The sequence below is a fragment of the Mustela erminea genome, chromosome 2 (genome assembly GCF_009829155.1).
Source record: "Mustela erminea isolate mMusErm1 chromosome 2, mMusErm1.Pri, whole genome shotgun sequence".
Lineage (NCBI taxonomy): Eukaryota > Metazoa > Chordata > Mammalia > Carnivora > Mustelidae > Mustela > Mustela erminea.
In genome coordinates, this window is record NC_045615.1 from 100,554,394 (window position 1) to 100,569,185 (window position 14,792).

The 14,792-nt window shown below is 52.0% G+C and overlaps 1 protein-coding gene across 8 annotated transcripts in view; it reads left to right on the forward strand.

Moving 5' to 3' along the window:
- The window catches only part of AFAP1 (actin filament associated protein 1), a 130,354-nt gene that overhangs the window by 104,829 nt on the left and 10,733 nt on the right, over positions 1-14,792 (forward strand). For 7 of the 8 annotated variants that reach the window (XM_032333733.1, XM_032333734.1, XM_032333736.1 and 4 more), the window contains 4 exons: positions 2,083-2,228; positions 7,303-7,420; positions 10,994-11,248; positions 13,539-13,653. In XM_032333733.1, coding sequence (XP_032189624.1) covers positions 2,083-2,228; positions 7,303-7,420; positions 10,994-11,248; positions 13,539-13,653 — 634 coding nt within the window. The remainder of the gene's footprint in view (positions 1-2,082; positions 2,229-7,302; positions 7,421-10,993; positions 11,249-13,538; positions 13,654-14,792) is intronic. The other variant, XM_032333740.1, reaches the window with a different exon arrangement.

Genomic DNA, 14,792 nt, shown 5'->3' on the forward strand with positions numbered 1-14,792 from the left:
GCCCTGCAGCCTTTGCTGTGTCCCTGTGGTAAGACGCCATGGGCCCTGTCATTCTTTGATAAGAATGCTCTAGGCTCAGCTTGTACCTTTCCTTCACCCAGGCCTGGGTTCAACCATGTCTTCAGGATTCCTCCTGGTGGAATCATGGGTGTGTGTATGTGTTTTCACATGTATGTATTTGTGAGCTTTTGTAGACACACGGATGTGCACTCATATATACACTTCCATATCTATTTCTTTTTAAGAGCCATGGGATTGTAACTAATACCTTTCATTTCAGCCCAACATCACAGGGTTGTTGTTGTTTTTTTTAAGATTTTATTTATTTATTTGACAGAGATCACAAGTAGGCAGAGAGGCAGGCAGAGAGATGGGAGAAGCAGGTTCCCACTGAGCAGAGAGCCCGATGCGGGGCTCGATCCCAGGACCCTAGACCGTGACCTGAGCCAAAGGCAGAGGCTTAACCCACTGAGCCACCCAGGCTTTACAAGAGAATATTTTACAAGACTATTTTTTTTATGAAGAGAACAGTTAATAAGCTCCAGAGTAATTGTATCAATCTCATGTTTCATAGAGTGTTCAAATACTTGTTTAAAGTGCTTAGATAGAATAGTAGCAGCCAGTCACTATGGGCGCAGTCATAGACACAGCCTGGCTGCAGATTTGTTTTGAAGAAGGATAGAAGGACCTCCGATGAAGATAACATATGGGATTTTAATTTACCCAAGTATTCAAATGAATTCATTTTAATTCCACGAACATTGGCTACACTCTCCCTCTGTGAGGCACGGGACTGGAGTGCCTGTGGCTTGTCCTGGGGCCTCACTCAGTCCTGGCTAGGGAGGACTGGTTACAGCCAACTGCATGAGCACGGGAAAAAATGGCTTCTGTCACGTTAACGGCTCTGGGACTATTTACGATTACATGGATCCCAAGCTATGTTCAACTTGCCAGGCTATAAATAGAAAACCTCATTCTCTTTAGTCCTTAAGTTAAACCCAATAGATCTTTCTGGGGAGCCCGGGCGGCTCAGTCGTTAAGCGTCTGCCTTCGGCTCAGGTCACGATCCCCCGGGTCCTGAGGTCGAGTCCCGTGTCGGCCTTCCTGCTCAACGGAGAGCCTGCTTCTCCCTTCGCCTGCCATTCCCCTTGCTTGTGCTCTTTCTCCATGTTTCTCAAATAAATAAATTTTAAAAATAGATCTTTATATTAAAAATTAGTAATTTTAATGAAAATATTTGTTTTTTCTTTCACATTCCATTAACTCATGCACTTACTAAATAGCTCAGTGTCCCCTAAACCTTAAACATTATATTCTGACGAATCAGATGTTTTGAATACCAGTATAAATGTACAATTTCTGATTTTCTAAATCACATAATGAAGACAACTTAAAAATTTAATGAACAGGATCTTAGGGCTCTCACTCAAACCTGCACATTCAACAGGTTCAATTTGGGGTGGGGACCATTTCAAACATCTCAAAAATGTCACATATAAAGCAGCTACTGACTAGAAAGCATAATCCCACTGGTACAAACACAACAGATGGAATGAAAGTTGTTTGTACCATCTAATCAAGAGAATTAAGATGGCCTTTTCAGGCCAGGTTAGGAGGCCCCAGCAAGGGCTAAAGAGGGTCTGGGGCGCTAGAGACAGAGTTCGGGTAGGGCCCAGGGAGGCATGGGCCCTATGGGGTTTCAGGACAGCAGAGGCTTAGAGGAGCTCCTCCTTCTGGCCATAATTTGTTGCCAAATTAATGACGCTTTCTAGACAACTTCCTTCAGCTGAGATTTAACTCCCCATGGTAATTTCCGCACCACACACCTGCTGCCTTTCCCCAAAGTGACAGCGCGGCACCCCAGGACTCCAATTTTGTGACATCCTGCACCAGGACTTAGTGTGCACATGTGTGAGGGCATTACATGGGCCGGACCGCGTCTCTGTGCCTCTTCGTGCTCCCCACGTGCTTCCAGGCGCACGCTCACCCCTCGCTGCTAAGCAGGGTCTGGGCAGACGTGTGGGGGAATGCGAGACTCCTTACCGCCACTTAAACACGTGCCCACTTCTCCCTTCTCCCCAGGCCTCCTCTTCGGAGGACATGGGCAGGTGGATTGGGATTTTGCTGGCCGAGACGGGGTCCTCCACAGACCCTGGCACCCTGCACTACGACTACATCGACGTGGAGACATCTGCAAATGTCATCCAGACAGCCAAACAGACCTTCTGGTAAGATCTGCTCTTCTTTCCCTAATGGTTACTTTTTGCGTGCATAGACTTGGGTGAGAAACCCACTAAAGACTGTTGCTTTTGTGTAATATTGATCCAGACTCTGCTGAAATATTTGTCATTTCCTCCCTCCGTGTTTTCTACCAGAGCAGGGGTGAGGAACTTTTTCTGTGAGGTGCAAGACATAAGTATCTTTGGCTTCAGGGGCCAAACGTTTCCTCTTGAAACTACCCGCTCTGCCATCACAGCCACAGACTGTGATGTGCTGTGTTCCCATAAAACTTTATTTGCGGGAACACTCAACAGACGGGACGTGGCCTGTGGCCTTAGTTCACTGACCCGTGTACTAAGGGGAGAATTCTGTGCAACAAATGATTTACATCTGCTGTAAGGAGGGCCGAGTTTTCAAGGTCATGGGTCATGTACTTTCAAAACTTAAATTGTGGTTTGTGGTTTTATTTTTTAAGAAGGTTTGTATGTATGAAAACATTGTTCTGACCCATATTTCTGTAACATAATGGCAACGAAGCTAATCATAGCAGCAGTCTTCGAGGTTAGGTCCATGTACCCCAAGGGCATTTGAGATTCAGGCAGCCCAATAGGCCTAAACTGGTTTCATGACAGTGCTGGTCGAAGGCCTGTGCCTTGGGGCTGAGAGGGTAGAGCTGCTGGACGAGGAGGGAACTCTGGCTCTGGTCCTGCATGCTTTTTACTTAGTGGAAAGTCGGGACAAGGGATCGGTAACCTCTCAGTGCCTCAGCTCCTTTGTAGAGACTGGGCTTGGGAAGGCAGTATCTGGGGCAATGTCAGGAGCTTGCCCTGGTCTCGTGTCTCCAATCCCTGGACCCCTGCTTCTGCTTCCCTCGCTGGTAGAGTCTGCACTAGAGGCTGAGGACAGGTGGCTCGCAACAAAGCAGGTAATCGGGTCATATCGTCCGCCTGTGATGGCAGACATAGCAGCCGCTGTGGGCAGACCCACCGGTGCTCTGTGATGGGGAGACCCAGTGTCCACAGCGACACTGGCCTGTTCTCCAGGAGCTCCACCGTCTAGTTTGAACACACACATGGTGCGTGCGGCGAGTTCGCACAGTCTCCATATGTCTCTTGCGTGGTGCCATAATAGGGACATTTAGGGCTTGGCTAAGATGCTCTGGGGCCAGTGGAGGCAACGTGGGCTCCTAGGAGGGATCAGGCCCAGGCTATAGCCAACTCAGGTGAATAGCCTTGACTACATGAATTAATTTCTGCATACAACTCTTCCAGAAAATCCCCAGTGACCCTAGAGGTTTCCTAAAGTCCAGACTCCCCATTCTTACAGACTGTCCTTTGTGTCAAATCGGGGTGACAGTCAAGTACTGACTCTTCTGTTTTTGTTCAATATAATAACCACCAAGTACATAACCACACTCTGTCCCCTCAGCCACAGGCACGTGGGTCACAGCGAGCCCCCTGGTCACTCAGCACACGCAGTAAACGAGCACATTTACTCCAGTGGCTCTTCAAGAAATGTAATATCCATAAACCAGGTCTTGCAAAATCTCCGCATCTAGAGCGACCGGAGAGAAAGGAGTTTGTGGTGCTTAACTGCTTCTTCGGAACTTGATTAACTCACGAAGCACAGAGCCCGTCGTTGTGCATGTGTGTCTCCAGCTGTGATGAGCCACTGGAAACCACACCGCAGAGCAGCCTGAGTAACCGCATTTCCCCTAAAACGAAACCCCCCTAGAACAGTTCCCCTAGAACAAAACTCTGCCTCTGCCTTCCAGATGAGTATTCATCGAACCAAATGGGGGAAGGTCCCAGGTTTGAGAAAGGACATAGATGACAACATTGAAAAATTACTTATTAAAAATACATGCATAGGGAGCTTAGGGCTACAGGAATTTTGCTACCTCATTAAAACCTTTATAAATGTTAGTTTGCAATAAAGGTTATTTTCGGCTTTTGGTGTTCTAGCTGAACACGTGCATACAACTGGAGAGAAGAGATTTAACAAGCAAATGATGTTCAGAATATAAAATATGGCAGCTTGCAAGTGTCATAAATGTCCTGGGATTAAATTAATTTTTGCTTTTATGCAAATTGGCAGTTGGTTAATGAATCCTTTCAAGGTCATCGGGGGAGTGTCTGTGAGCTGGATATGTCTGAAGGGGGAAGACCGTGGTATATTTTGGGAAGAAGGCAGTAAAAGAAGGAACAGTCATTTAACTTCTCCCAGGAGAAGCGGTGTATTTAGGAATATCAATAATGGTAAACAGTTGGAATGTATTTTCCCCAGGCCTAGCCTATTTTTAAACGAGGTGCATAGATTATATGACACAAGGGAAACATTCTGGATTTTTTCCCTGAAACTGTTTCAAGTGATGCTCCATTGGAGACCCATGAGCTATTGCTAGTCATAGTGGGTGGGGCGGAGGCGGCACGGGGCGCTAAAAGGCCGTGGATCCGTGTGGGCAGAGAGGGCAGCAGACAGACCGGGAGGGACCCATCAACCCGAGTTGCCTTCTCACCGGAACCCCTTACAATGGGATGGACCTCGAGGGTGTTGTGCTGGGGGAATAAGACAGAGGCAAGGGGACGTACTCTGTTGATGCACTGCTGTGGCCGGTCCACAGAGGCAGGAGGCAGATACGGGCTCCCGCGGGGTGGGTGGAGAGGTGCTGGGGTGGAGGGCGGGGCCGGCCTCCCAGCCACGGCAACGCCTGTCTTACCCCAGAACCGTATGCTTGGCCATGGTTAGACAGTAGACCTTACGCTGTCTTTTCACACAGTACCTCTACTTCTTGGAGAGGCTTATGTCTTCAGCAAGTGGCCTGGGCCTCTCTTACGGCATTTCCACTATTGTATGTGGCTAAAGCCTCTATGGCAAGAGGAAGGCGTCCCGGGCTGCAGACGGGGCTCCCGGGCTGCCTGGGGCCCAGATGTCTGTGTCGGAGCACAGGTCCCTCTCTGAAAGGCCCAGGCCACTTCCAGCTGGACCGCGCCTGTGTGGGATGTCGCTCCCTCCCACACCCCGTTGACTTGCAGCACCCTCCTTGTGTCCGCTCCAAGGTCTGTCCCGTCCCTGGGGGGCCCCGCTCTGTCCTGGTGCCCCAGCACCCAGCAAGCGTGCAACAGTCCTCACCACCAGGGCTCTGGTTGTCCAGTCAGTGACCGCTGTGCAGGGTCAGCTGTGCCCATGCTACCTAACCCCCAAATCCCCTCTAATGAGGCGTTTACGTTAGAAAAACTTAAATATGTATTTTAAAACAAAAAAATCCTCTGTTGTTGCAGAGAGTGACATGCTTAAATTTCTCTGGCTTTCCTTCTTGCTTATTCCTTGTCTACACATTTCCTTTTCCTATATGTAATTATCTGTATTGTAGGTACATAATAATCCTATAGGTTTTGTCTTACCCATTGAAGAGCCTGCGTGAGGCGGGACTGCCGTGCCTGCCTTCTCCCAGCAGAGGGCGTACCTGCATGCAGAACCACAGAAAGGGGTTCCCTGGACAGCGGGCTCCTGGGTTCCCTCATTCCCTCATTCCCTCATTCCCTGTCCTGCCCTCACCAGTGTCCTTTCGTCCCATTGTTATGCATCTGGTTATCCCAGAAATGTAAGATCCTGCGAAGGAATACAGTATCATTTTGGGGTTGGGGCCCCTAGGTGGCTCAGTGGCTCAGTGGGTTAAGGCTCCAACTCCTGATTGAAGCTCAGATCTTGATCTCTGGGTCGTGAGTTTGCGCCCCTCGTTGGGCTCCACACCCAGTGTGGGGCTTAAAAAAAAAAAAGCCTATATATTATACTATATATATTCATATATATATTATACTATATATATTATATATATAGTATATATAATATATATAATATATTATATAATCTATATTTTATATATAATATATAATATATATATTGCAGACTATTGTAGTTTAGCTGTTTAGTTATTTTAGTTCAGAGGAAGTGCTCTCAGGATCCTCTCTTCCCTGGGCACTCATATCACCCACTTCTAACAAACATAACTTCACGAGTCAGCCACTGGCGCGTCCATCGGTGCAGCAGGCCTTGGCCAAGAGCCTCCCGGGCCAGCACGGGAGGTCCAGAACAAGCAGGAGGGACCACGGCCGTGCTCTGGGGGCTGATGTTTGGGGGATGAGCTTATCACAGGACACGTCAAGGGGTGATGAGCGACACACACATGGAGGGGAAGGACAGCGACTCTGAGGGGCAGGGGAGTGCTGCCTGCTGTGGGGGCTCAGGTGGGGCTCTCCCGGGGAAGTGAGTCCCCGCAGGGGCAGGAAGAACCGCGGGGGCCTCGGGAGGAGAGCTGCTGGGCAGAGGGGACTGCAGAGTGACGAAGAAGCAGAGAAGTGGCGGGTGGCCACCAAGCCCCGAGGGCCACGCAACGCTCTGACTGCTCTGGGCGCACAGTGGACGCCAGTGCCGTGTACGCAGAGAGTGACCACTCCAGCTGGCCTCCCAGAGATGTGCGCTGGCTGCCAGCCACCTCCCCCAAGTTCAGGAGTGGGAGGGCCGGTGGGAGGTGAGTGGCGTTGAGGTGGGCAGTGGCGGTGCCACACGAACACGGGAACCAGAGCAATGTGTGCGGACTGGGTGCTGTAAAGAGCTGGGGGTCCATGAAGTTTCCCGAGAGACGTCAGATGGTCAGTCCCTCACTTTTGCCCACTGGGTCTATGCCTTTGAGTGTTGGCGTTGACAGGCAGGAAAATGATGGAGAGTAGCCACAGATGGCATGTGCCCCTCGGAGGGTGGGGCCAGTGCCCCAGCCAGCCGGCGGCCAGCCAGGCGCCCTTGTTGCACCCTGCAGACACGGAATGCGTGGCATGTACTGAGCAGGTCCCATGCCAAACGGTGTCTCTTGTCCAGCATGCTCTACCACCATCCTTGCCACCGTCCTGCAGGGTGGTTGCTCTCGACGCTGTCCTCGGCACTCTCACTGGACACATCATGTCTGCTGGGGGTGCTGGTGTTTTTGTCCCCTGCCACCTCCGTCCCGGCCCTGAGCATCCAGCTGGACTCAGGGAAGATTCTGGATTGCTTGGCGGAGGGTCTAACCCCCTTCCTCTCCTGCAGTTTCATGAACAGGCGCGGCATCTCTGCTAACCCGTACCTGGGGAGCACTGCCAACGGCTACGCGCACCCCAGCGGCACGGCCCTGCATTACGACGACGTCCCGTGCATTAACGGCTCGGTGAGTGCATCCTCCTGGCAACAGTCCGGGCTCTGGCACATTAGACGTGGGGCGGTGGGAGCACACTTATGCCTGGGGACCCCTGACTTCCAGCCGGGAGCCACAGGGCTTTCCGCCATGCTCTGGGGCAAGGATGAAAACTGTTTCCCCTCCCTACTCTCCTGGTTTTTGACTAGCCGTTCATCTGCATCTGCACAAGTAGGGAACCAGACCTCAGGACCCTGAGTGTCATTCAGGGTCCTCGTCATCACTTAAGTGTCTCTGCACAGCCGAGAATACCAAGTGAAGGCTAGCACGTTAGGGTCTGTAACCTGGATACATCACAAGAGAGTACAGTACAGGTTATCGCTCAGCAGTCAGTGCTTGGAAAAGAGCTCAGGGAACACCCATCACAAGAAGTATTGCCACGGCCAAGGCCGCCCTGCATGCTCCCTGGACCAGGCCCCAAGCCGTCTCCTGGTCCGCCAGGCATGAGGCCCGCGGAGTCCGTAGGCACTCCAGAGGGGCACTCAAGATATGAGCCTGCCATTGGTCCCCCAGGATTGGGTGGGCTTAGTCTGGACATCTGTGTCAAGATCTAGTTCGAAAGTTTGCATAGGATGTGTTGATTGTTGGTTTTTTTCAAGCTTGGAAAGTCTGTTAGATTTTTTTCTTGTTTTCCTCACCCATTCTATGCTCCATACTTCGGCGGCGGTCCGCAATCGGCTCCCTGTTTTCCATGGTCATAAAATCCACGCCTGCCCGAGGCAGGAATGGTGAGACCATAGTCTTCTTGAGGGAGGTGCAGGGGTCAGGCAAGGACTCCGGGGTCTCAGAGAGAGAAACAGACTGGAAAGAAGGTTTCTGTGCTCTGGGTCAGAGGTGGCCAGCCAGTTACCACGTGCTGTGTGTCCTGTATCCTGTGTCCCATGTCCCATCCTTTCTCCCCCCTTCCCGATTTTCTGCACGTCCCCCAGTGCTCAGGCTCTGCACCAGGGATAATGGCCTTCTGGTCCAGCAGGGCTGAAGAGGGGGTGGGGGTGTAGCGCAGAGTGAGGGCCAGGCCTGGCAGGCTCATGTGAAGATCAGGGGCCACGCCGGGACATAGGAGAGGGGTAGGAGCAGAGCCACTGTGCAACCCCATCCTGCCTACAGGTCCCTGAGCTGGTTTTCTGTCTGAGGCCAGGGTGGTCAGGGCTGGGGTAGGGAGTGAGCCCCGGCCCAGTGAGAAAATGTGCGCTCCTGACCCCCATCCCCACCTCCACCCTCACTCCCGGGATCTTCAGAGTTTGAGGTGCTCCTGCTGCCCACAGCGGCCCTGACTTAGGGGAGGCTGCATGGTGACCTCTGTGAGAGCAGGATTTCGAGCAGTCTCTGTGCGTCTTCCTGGACACAAGCCACGTCCAGGGTGGCCCCCGGTGGTACTGGCTCCCAACGGTTCTCGGTGCCCACAGCCCCCCTGAGCAGTGTCGCCCTCATTATGGGCCCAGTCCCTAGACCCATTCCCATGGAATGCTCTGCCGCTTTGGGCCCTCAGCCTCCGCGGCCGGACGGCAACACAAACCTGCCTCCGGCCCTGCCCGCCCCAGGGCCCCTCTGGGCCTCGTTCCCTGAAAGGGTTTTCTCCCTCCTTCCTTCCCTTCAACATGGAAGCTGCAGGGCGGGCTGAGCCCCTGGAAGAGCCCCAGCCCACCCAAGCACCATCCCACCCACCAGCCCTTGTGCCTCTGTGTGGGTCTCACGGGTTCAGGCCGGCCCCCAGAAAGGAGCTTGCTTTAGGGTCCCCGCAGCGCCCTCTGTCTCAGAGAGAAAGGGCCACCGTTGTGCAAGGGCTCTGCATTCAGCAGTTGTGAGCCATTCCTTCTGCACAAGGAGGGCAGACAGCGCAAGGTCTTGTGCACGGCGTCGGCGGCTCGCTGGCTTTAGTGACAGCTGTCCTGAAGCTCGGGCCCCTCCTTGAAGTCTGCTCCTCCACACCGGGCCCCAGTACCAGGCAGTCCTTTCCTGCTGGACTTTCTGAGCTGATCCCTGACCTTTCATCGATCTCTGTCACCCTGGGGGCCGCCATGACACCAGCCCCAGATCGAAGTCTCCAAAAGGATTTAATCCTGAAACCTCTATGGAGTCTGTTCTCGAAGCGTTCCCTGTAGCCCGATCCTCTGGTGTGTGGGCAGGGGATAGTCCACCTAGAGCTTTGAAATGAGCTTTGAAACGAGCGAGCGTGTGCCGGTCACCCTCACGGGGCCGTCCCATCCGGGCTGCGCGCGTGGGCCGCTGTGTTTAGATGGTAGGAGTGTCCCCGCGTCACAAAAATAGACCCCTCGAAGTGGCTGCGAAGGGACAGAGTGCTCCTCCCTTGAGGTTTCAGGCTGTTCCTATTTCCGTAACAAAAGGCTGTGATTACAGTCTGGCAGAAGGAGCCGCTGCCAGAGGGGTACAAAAATAGGGTAAGATGAGCACAACATAGGAATTAATATTTCTCTCTCCTTTTGGTAAATGCAAAGCAATTTACAAAGACCTTTAAAATGGAAAGGGCTCTGGCTGCAGTTGTAAGTTTAGGTTTTCATTTATGCTTTCATGTCCAGGCTCTGAAGCGGCCTGTAGCTATTTTAGTACTTTGTAAAAAGGTTTTCTGCTAAGACGATGCCATTATATCCATTATATGCTGAAAGGTCCTCTTTTCTACGATGATTGCATTTCTTTCTTTTGACAGACTATGCTTTGGTCGCTGGGCTTCTTTGAGGCATAAGAGTGTGGCCGCCAGGGGCCCAGTGACAGTCACCTGTGCCACCCAAGTCCCTGGGGCCTGCCTGACAGATGGGGAGGGTCAGGAGGGGCCTTTCTCCCCTGGGAGAGCCTGCAGCTGGGAGGCAGCTCCCTGTGCGGGTAGGAGTCCGGCTCTGCCTCAGTTTCCCCCTGCCTCTTGAGAGTCCCCTGGGAACCACATGGGTCAACAATTGTGAAGGACTTCAAACAACATCCAGGTGTAGTCACGACTATAAACGAAAGTGCTTCACTGGGATCACAAGGTGCTTTCTGGAGGTGGCCAGATCTCTGGGTTTCGCCTACCCCCCTCCCTCCCCGGTCTGGCAGGCCTCTCCTTACGTCCCATAGCTTCTGCTCTCCAGATTAGAACTTCCAAAATCTGGCTCTTTGAAGAAAGAAATGTCAAATCAGTTCTTTTTTCCCCTCTATCTTAAAAAAACAGAATGACACAAAAATTTCCTAAGCCAGTTACCCTGGGAATGATTCAAGGGAAAAAGAAACCTTGGCTGAAACCTCGAAGCAGAAACGTTGTCCGCCTGCTTGTGTGTGTGCGTGTGTGTGTGTCCCATCGGTGACCGTGTTTTACGGGGTATGTGCATGTGTTCTGGGGGTATGCGTGTGTGTGTGCGTGTTCCATCGGTGACCATGTTTTATGGGGTATGTGCATGTGTTCTGGGGGTACACGTGTATGCGTGTGTGTTCCATTCCTGACCTGTTTTATGTGGTACGTGCATGTGTTCTGGGGGTACTAATAATATCTCAATGTACTAAAATCTCTGCCATGCTTTCCATGACCGAGGGCACTAATGATGAAGCTGTGTGTTGCAGTGGGACCCCGAAGACGGCCCTCCTGCTTCCGGTGCCAGGGGCCTGGGAGAAGAGGTGCTCTATGATAACGCGGTCCTGTATGATAACTTGCCGTCTCCGAAAATCTTTGCGCGCTACCCGCCTGCTGACAGAAAGGCTTCTAGGCCGCCTCCCGACAAACTGTCCTGTAACCATTACAAATACCCTCCCTCCTGCAGTCTGCCTCCCACTAACCCCTCATCTCTGGGGAGGGCGTCTCTCGGGCTCAGCGCTCAGGTACAGCATCTCCTTCCATCCTGTTCTAGAATTGTCTGAATCACGGTCCTCTGCGGGGGGTGGTCACTGGTCCGTAGCAGATGAGACTCATTGAGGGTCAGGTGGGATTTTTGTCTCCACCAGAATGGAGTTTGCAAATGCAATCCCCGTGGGGCTGCCTGGGGGCAGATGGAGCGCCCCAAACTAGCTCGAGGCTGAAGAAGCCCGGTATCTCATGGTCTAAATCTGGCTCTCTTTCTGTTCCCGGAAAAGTCCCTTGTGAGTTTTGTGCGGTACGTTGACTAAAGCCAAAGATTTTAAACAAGGACAGGAACACTAAAACATTCCAGAAGATTCTTGCACCGCAAGCTTTTTTTTTTTTAAAGATTTCCATCACAGGTACACGAGGAATGCTGGACTCCAGGTAGTAATTGCTTCCAATCTTTCCACGTTAAGCAGGATTTTCAGGGTACAACTGGGTTCTTCTGTAATGAGTCTGAAAGTGGGACGCCTGAAAACGAGTCAATGGTAATGAGAATTTTGGATTGTGATTGAATGATCAGTGATGACCTTGGTGTCGCGCTGCCGTTGGCAGCATACCCCATAGTTACGGCAAACAACGACGGCTCAGTGTAAATGTTCATTGCGTGTGGTCACGCGCTTTCCGCCCACGAACGTTGTGTGCTTTGCTCATGAGTCCAGGTGCCATGAGAATTCTCTGCAAACATGAAGCAGATGGGCACACTTTATTCTTTTTTTTGAAGATTTTATTTATTTATTTGAGAGAGCTAGAGAGAGAGCACAAGTAGGCAGCACAGCAGGCAGAGGGAGAAGGAGAAACGAGCTTCCCTCTGAGTAGGGAGCCCGATGCGGAGCTCGATCCCAGGACCCTGGGATCATAACCTGAGCCAAAAGCAGAGGCTTAACCTACAGGCCCCTCTAGGGACACAGTTTAATTCACATTCTTTCCCCTCCATTTCTTGGGTAATTTTCAGAAATACCGAGTGCCTGGTAGGGTCCTAGCATCTCAGGTTCGCTGGCTCACGGCAGCTCCCTGCGGCCTGTCGACTCCATCCAATCACAGCCTAGGATTTGTTTCTGATTTTTAACCAAGATTCACTCACTGAACACGCATCTATCCCCATACTTGCTTTTTTGCTGGCATTCAGTTTCTGTTAGGTAGAAATCGTGGGACGGAATATGACACCTCGTGCTTGCATTGTCCCCAGATTAGTTTGAAATGGTCTGATACATTGTTTCTGTGTGGGTTGTTTTTTTATTCATCTTTACTATTTTCAGTAGGAACACGTTTGTAAGTGGAATTATAGCACCTTTCATTTTCCTGTGCAGCTTTGGTCGTTCTCATGGGCACCTGTTGGTTAACGGAGACACCTTCCAATTACCAAGCACCCCCAGTGTGCCACAGGTTGTGCCCTTGTCTGGTGTGTCCTCTGCCCGTTTTCAGGAATGCCGTGGACAGGATTCAGTATCTTTATTTATTTATTTATTTATTTAAATGAGCAGATGGAAGCTCAGAAAACTTTAACAACTTGCTCCAGTGTGTCCCAAATCCTAGAGCCAGAATCTGAAGGGAGGGCATTCTCCCCAAAGTGAGTCCCATGGCAGCAGCTCCCATCAGCACCTGCCACCAAGCCGGATCGATGACACAGCTGGGGGACCCATGGCATTTGTCGGCCTATAGCAAAAGGGCGAAGGTGCCATTGCTTGGGTCTTAAGAACCTGTGGCTACTTCAGACCCCTTTCATACTGGTCCCATGTTCTCCCCTTGCCTCCACCTTCTGACCCGTCAGTGAAGCAGAAGGTAGTTTTTTGTCCCGTGGGGACATCAGCCGACTGCATAGCCACTCAGGCCGAAATCTGGAGCTCAGCCAAGCCGCTCGCTTAAAGAGCATCCCCTGGAAAGAAAAACCGTTCGTGTTTAGAAACCCAAACTTTCACTAATCACAACCAAATGCTCTTGGATACCCAATTGCCTGGTCCAGTTTCTTGATGAGCATTCATGATCCCAATAGAAATCTATATGGCTTTTCTTGCATCCCAACTGGGCAAGTCCAAGTCCCTCACCGGCCTTGGACCTCAGTTCCAGAGCTGCTCAGCCAGCGCAGGAAAACCACGGCAGCTCAGTGCCTGGAAGCCAGATGGGTTTTTTTACTCCCCTTGTGTTTCCTGTGTGTGGTGGGTTAAATGCAAGATTCAGGGACTGAGACAACTTACTGAAAAAGAAGAAAAGTTGTTTTTTGTTTTTGTTTTATGGTTTGTTTTTAAATTTTCTTACTGTCTATTTCAACAGTTGAAAGGTAAAAAGCCCCCAGTGGCCTCCAATGGGGTTATGGGAAAAGGGAAGATCCCGAGCAACCAGCAAAAAAAGGTGGACTCCGTAGCCGGTGTGAAGCGAACATCTTCAAGTAAGTTCAAGGTTCAGCTTCGGGGCAAGTTTCAGGTGTGGTTTGCAGAGGTGGGGCCATAAGAGCCATCTTTCCTCCTCACCTGTGTGGGTAGAGACGCCAGGTGTGGGGGTCAGCTGGAGACGGGACTGTCTTCACCATCACCCTCCCTCCTTGCCAGATTGCAGGACGGTGCTGTTTTTCACCCAACTCTTTTGACCATTGTGAAAAGCTGTCAGTTAAGTGCAGAAGGGGTTTCACGTGTTTCAGGAGGAGGTGGTTGTAGGTGCAAGGGGCCTGGGGCTTCAGGTCAGGAGACCCCGGCATGGGCGCCTGATCTACGAGTGACGTAGTGACTTTGGTCAAGCCATGTAGACACTCTAAGCTCAGGTCCCTGTGTGGGAGGCGTAGACCAGTGGCCGCCGTGGTTTCTGGGACTGAAGGAATCGAGGTGCCGCATGGGCCTTCAGGCACCACAACCCTGTAAGGATCACTAGGGGACGCACGTTCCCACTGCAACTTGTGGTCTGCGAGCTCATAGGGACAGTCTCCCTTCCTTCTCCCAGCCTCGTCCTCAGGTAGGTGCCATCCCCTGCCCCACCCTGTGAGGCAGAATCCTCTCTGAGAGACCAAAGGGGCTCCCACTGCACCTCCCAGCTGGCAGGTGACAGAACCAGAGGGACGAGCAGGCATCCAAAGGGAGGGAGGTGAGGGCTGAGCCAAGAAGCAGCAGATACAAGTGAGGGACTCGGCTCCCCCGCAGCAGAAGGATCTGTGGTAGTGACAACACTGTGGGTTTGCTTCAGCCCTGGGCAGTAGGCACCCGTCCCTTTGGCCAGCCGGGAGCGCTTACCTGCATGAGGCATCGTTGCCACCGGGGCCATATGGTCAGCCGGGCCATGGGCATCGAGCTGCTTGGGGCTCGCAGGAGAGGCCGAGCTGTAGGCTGTCACAAGGGTCTTGAGCTCCTAAGGGGCTTGCAGGGAGGATGGGAGTCAGACGCCAATGATGGGTTTGAAAGGATCACTTGGGAAGTAAGGAGTGTCTACACTCTCAGAATCTGGCTCCATGTGGCCCGGAGACCAGTGTCCGTGTCCGTGAAGACGAGGCCGCCTGGCTGCAGCCAGGCACCCCTCCCTGACTTACGGACCCTCTGGCCC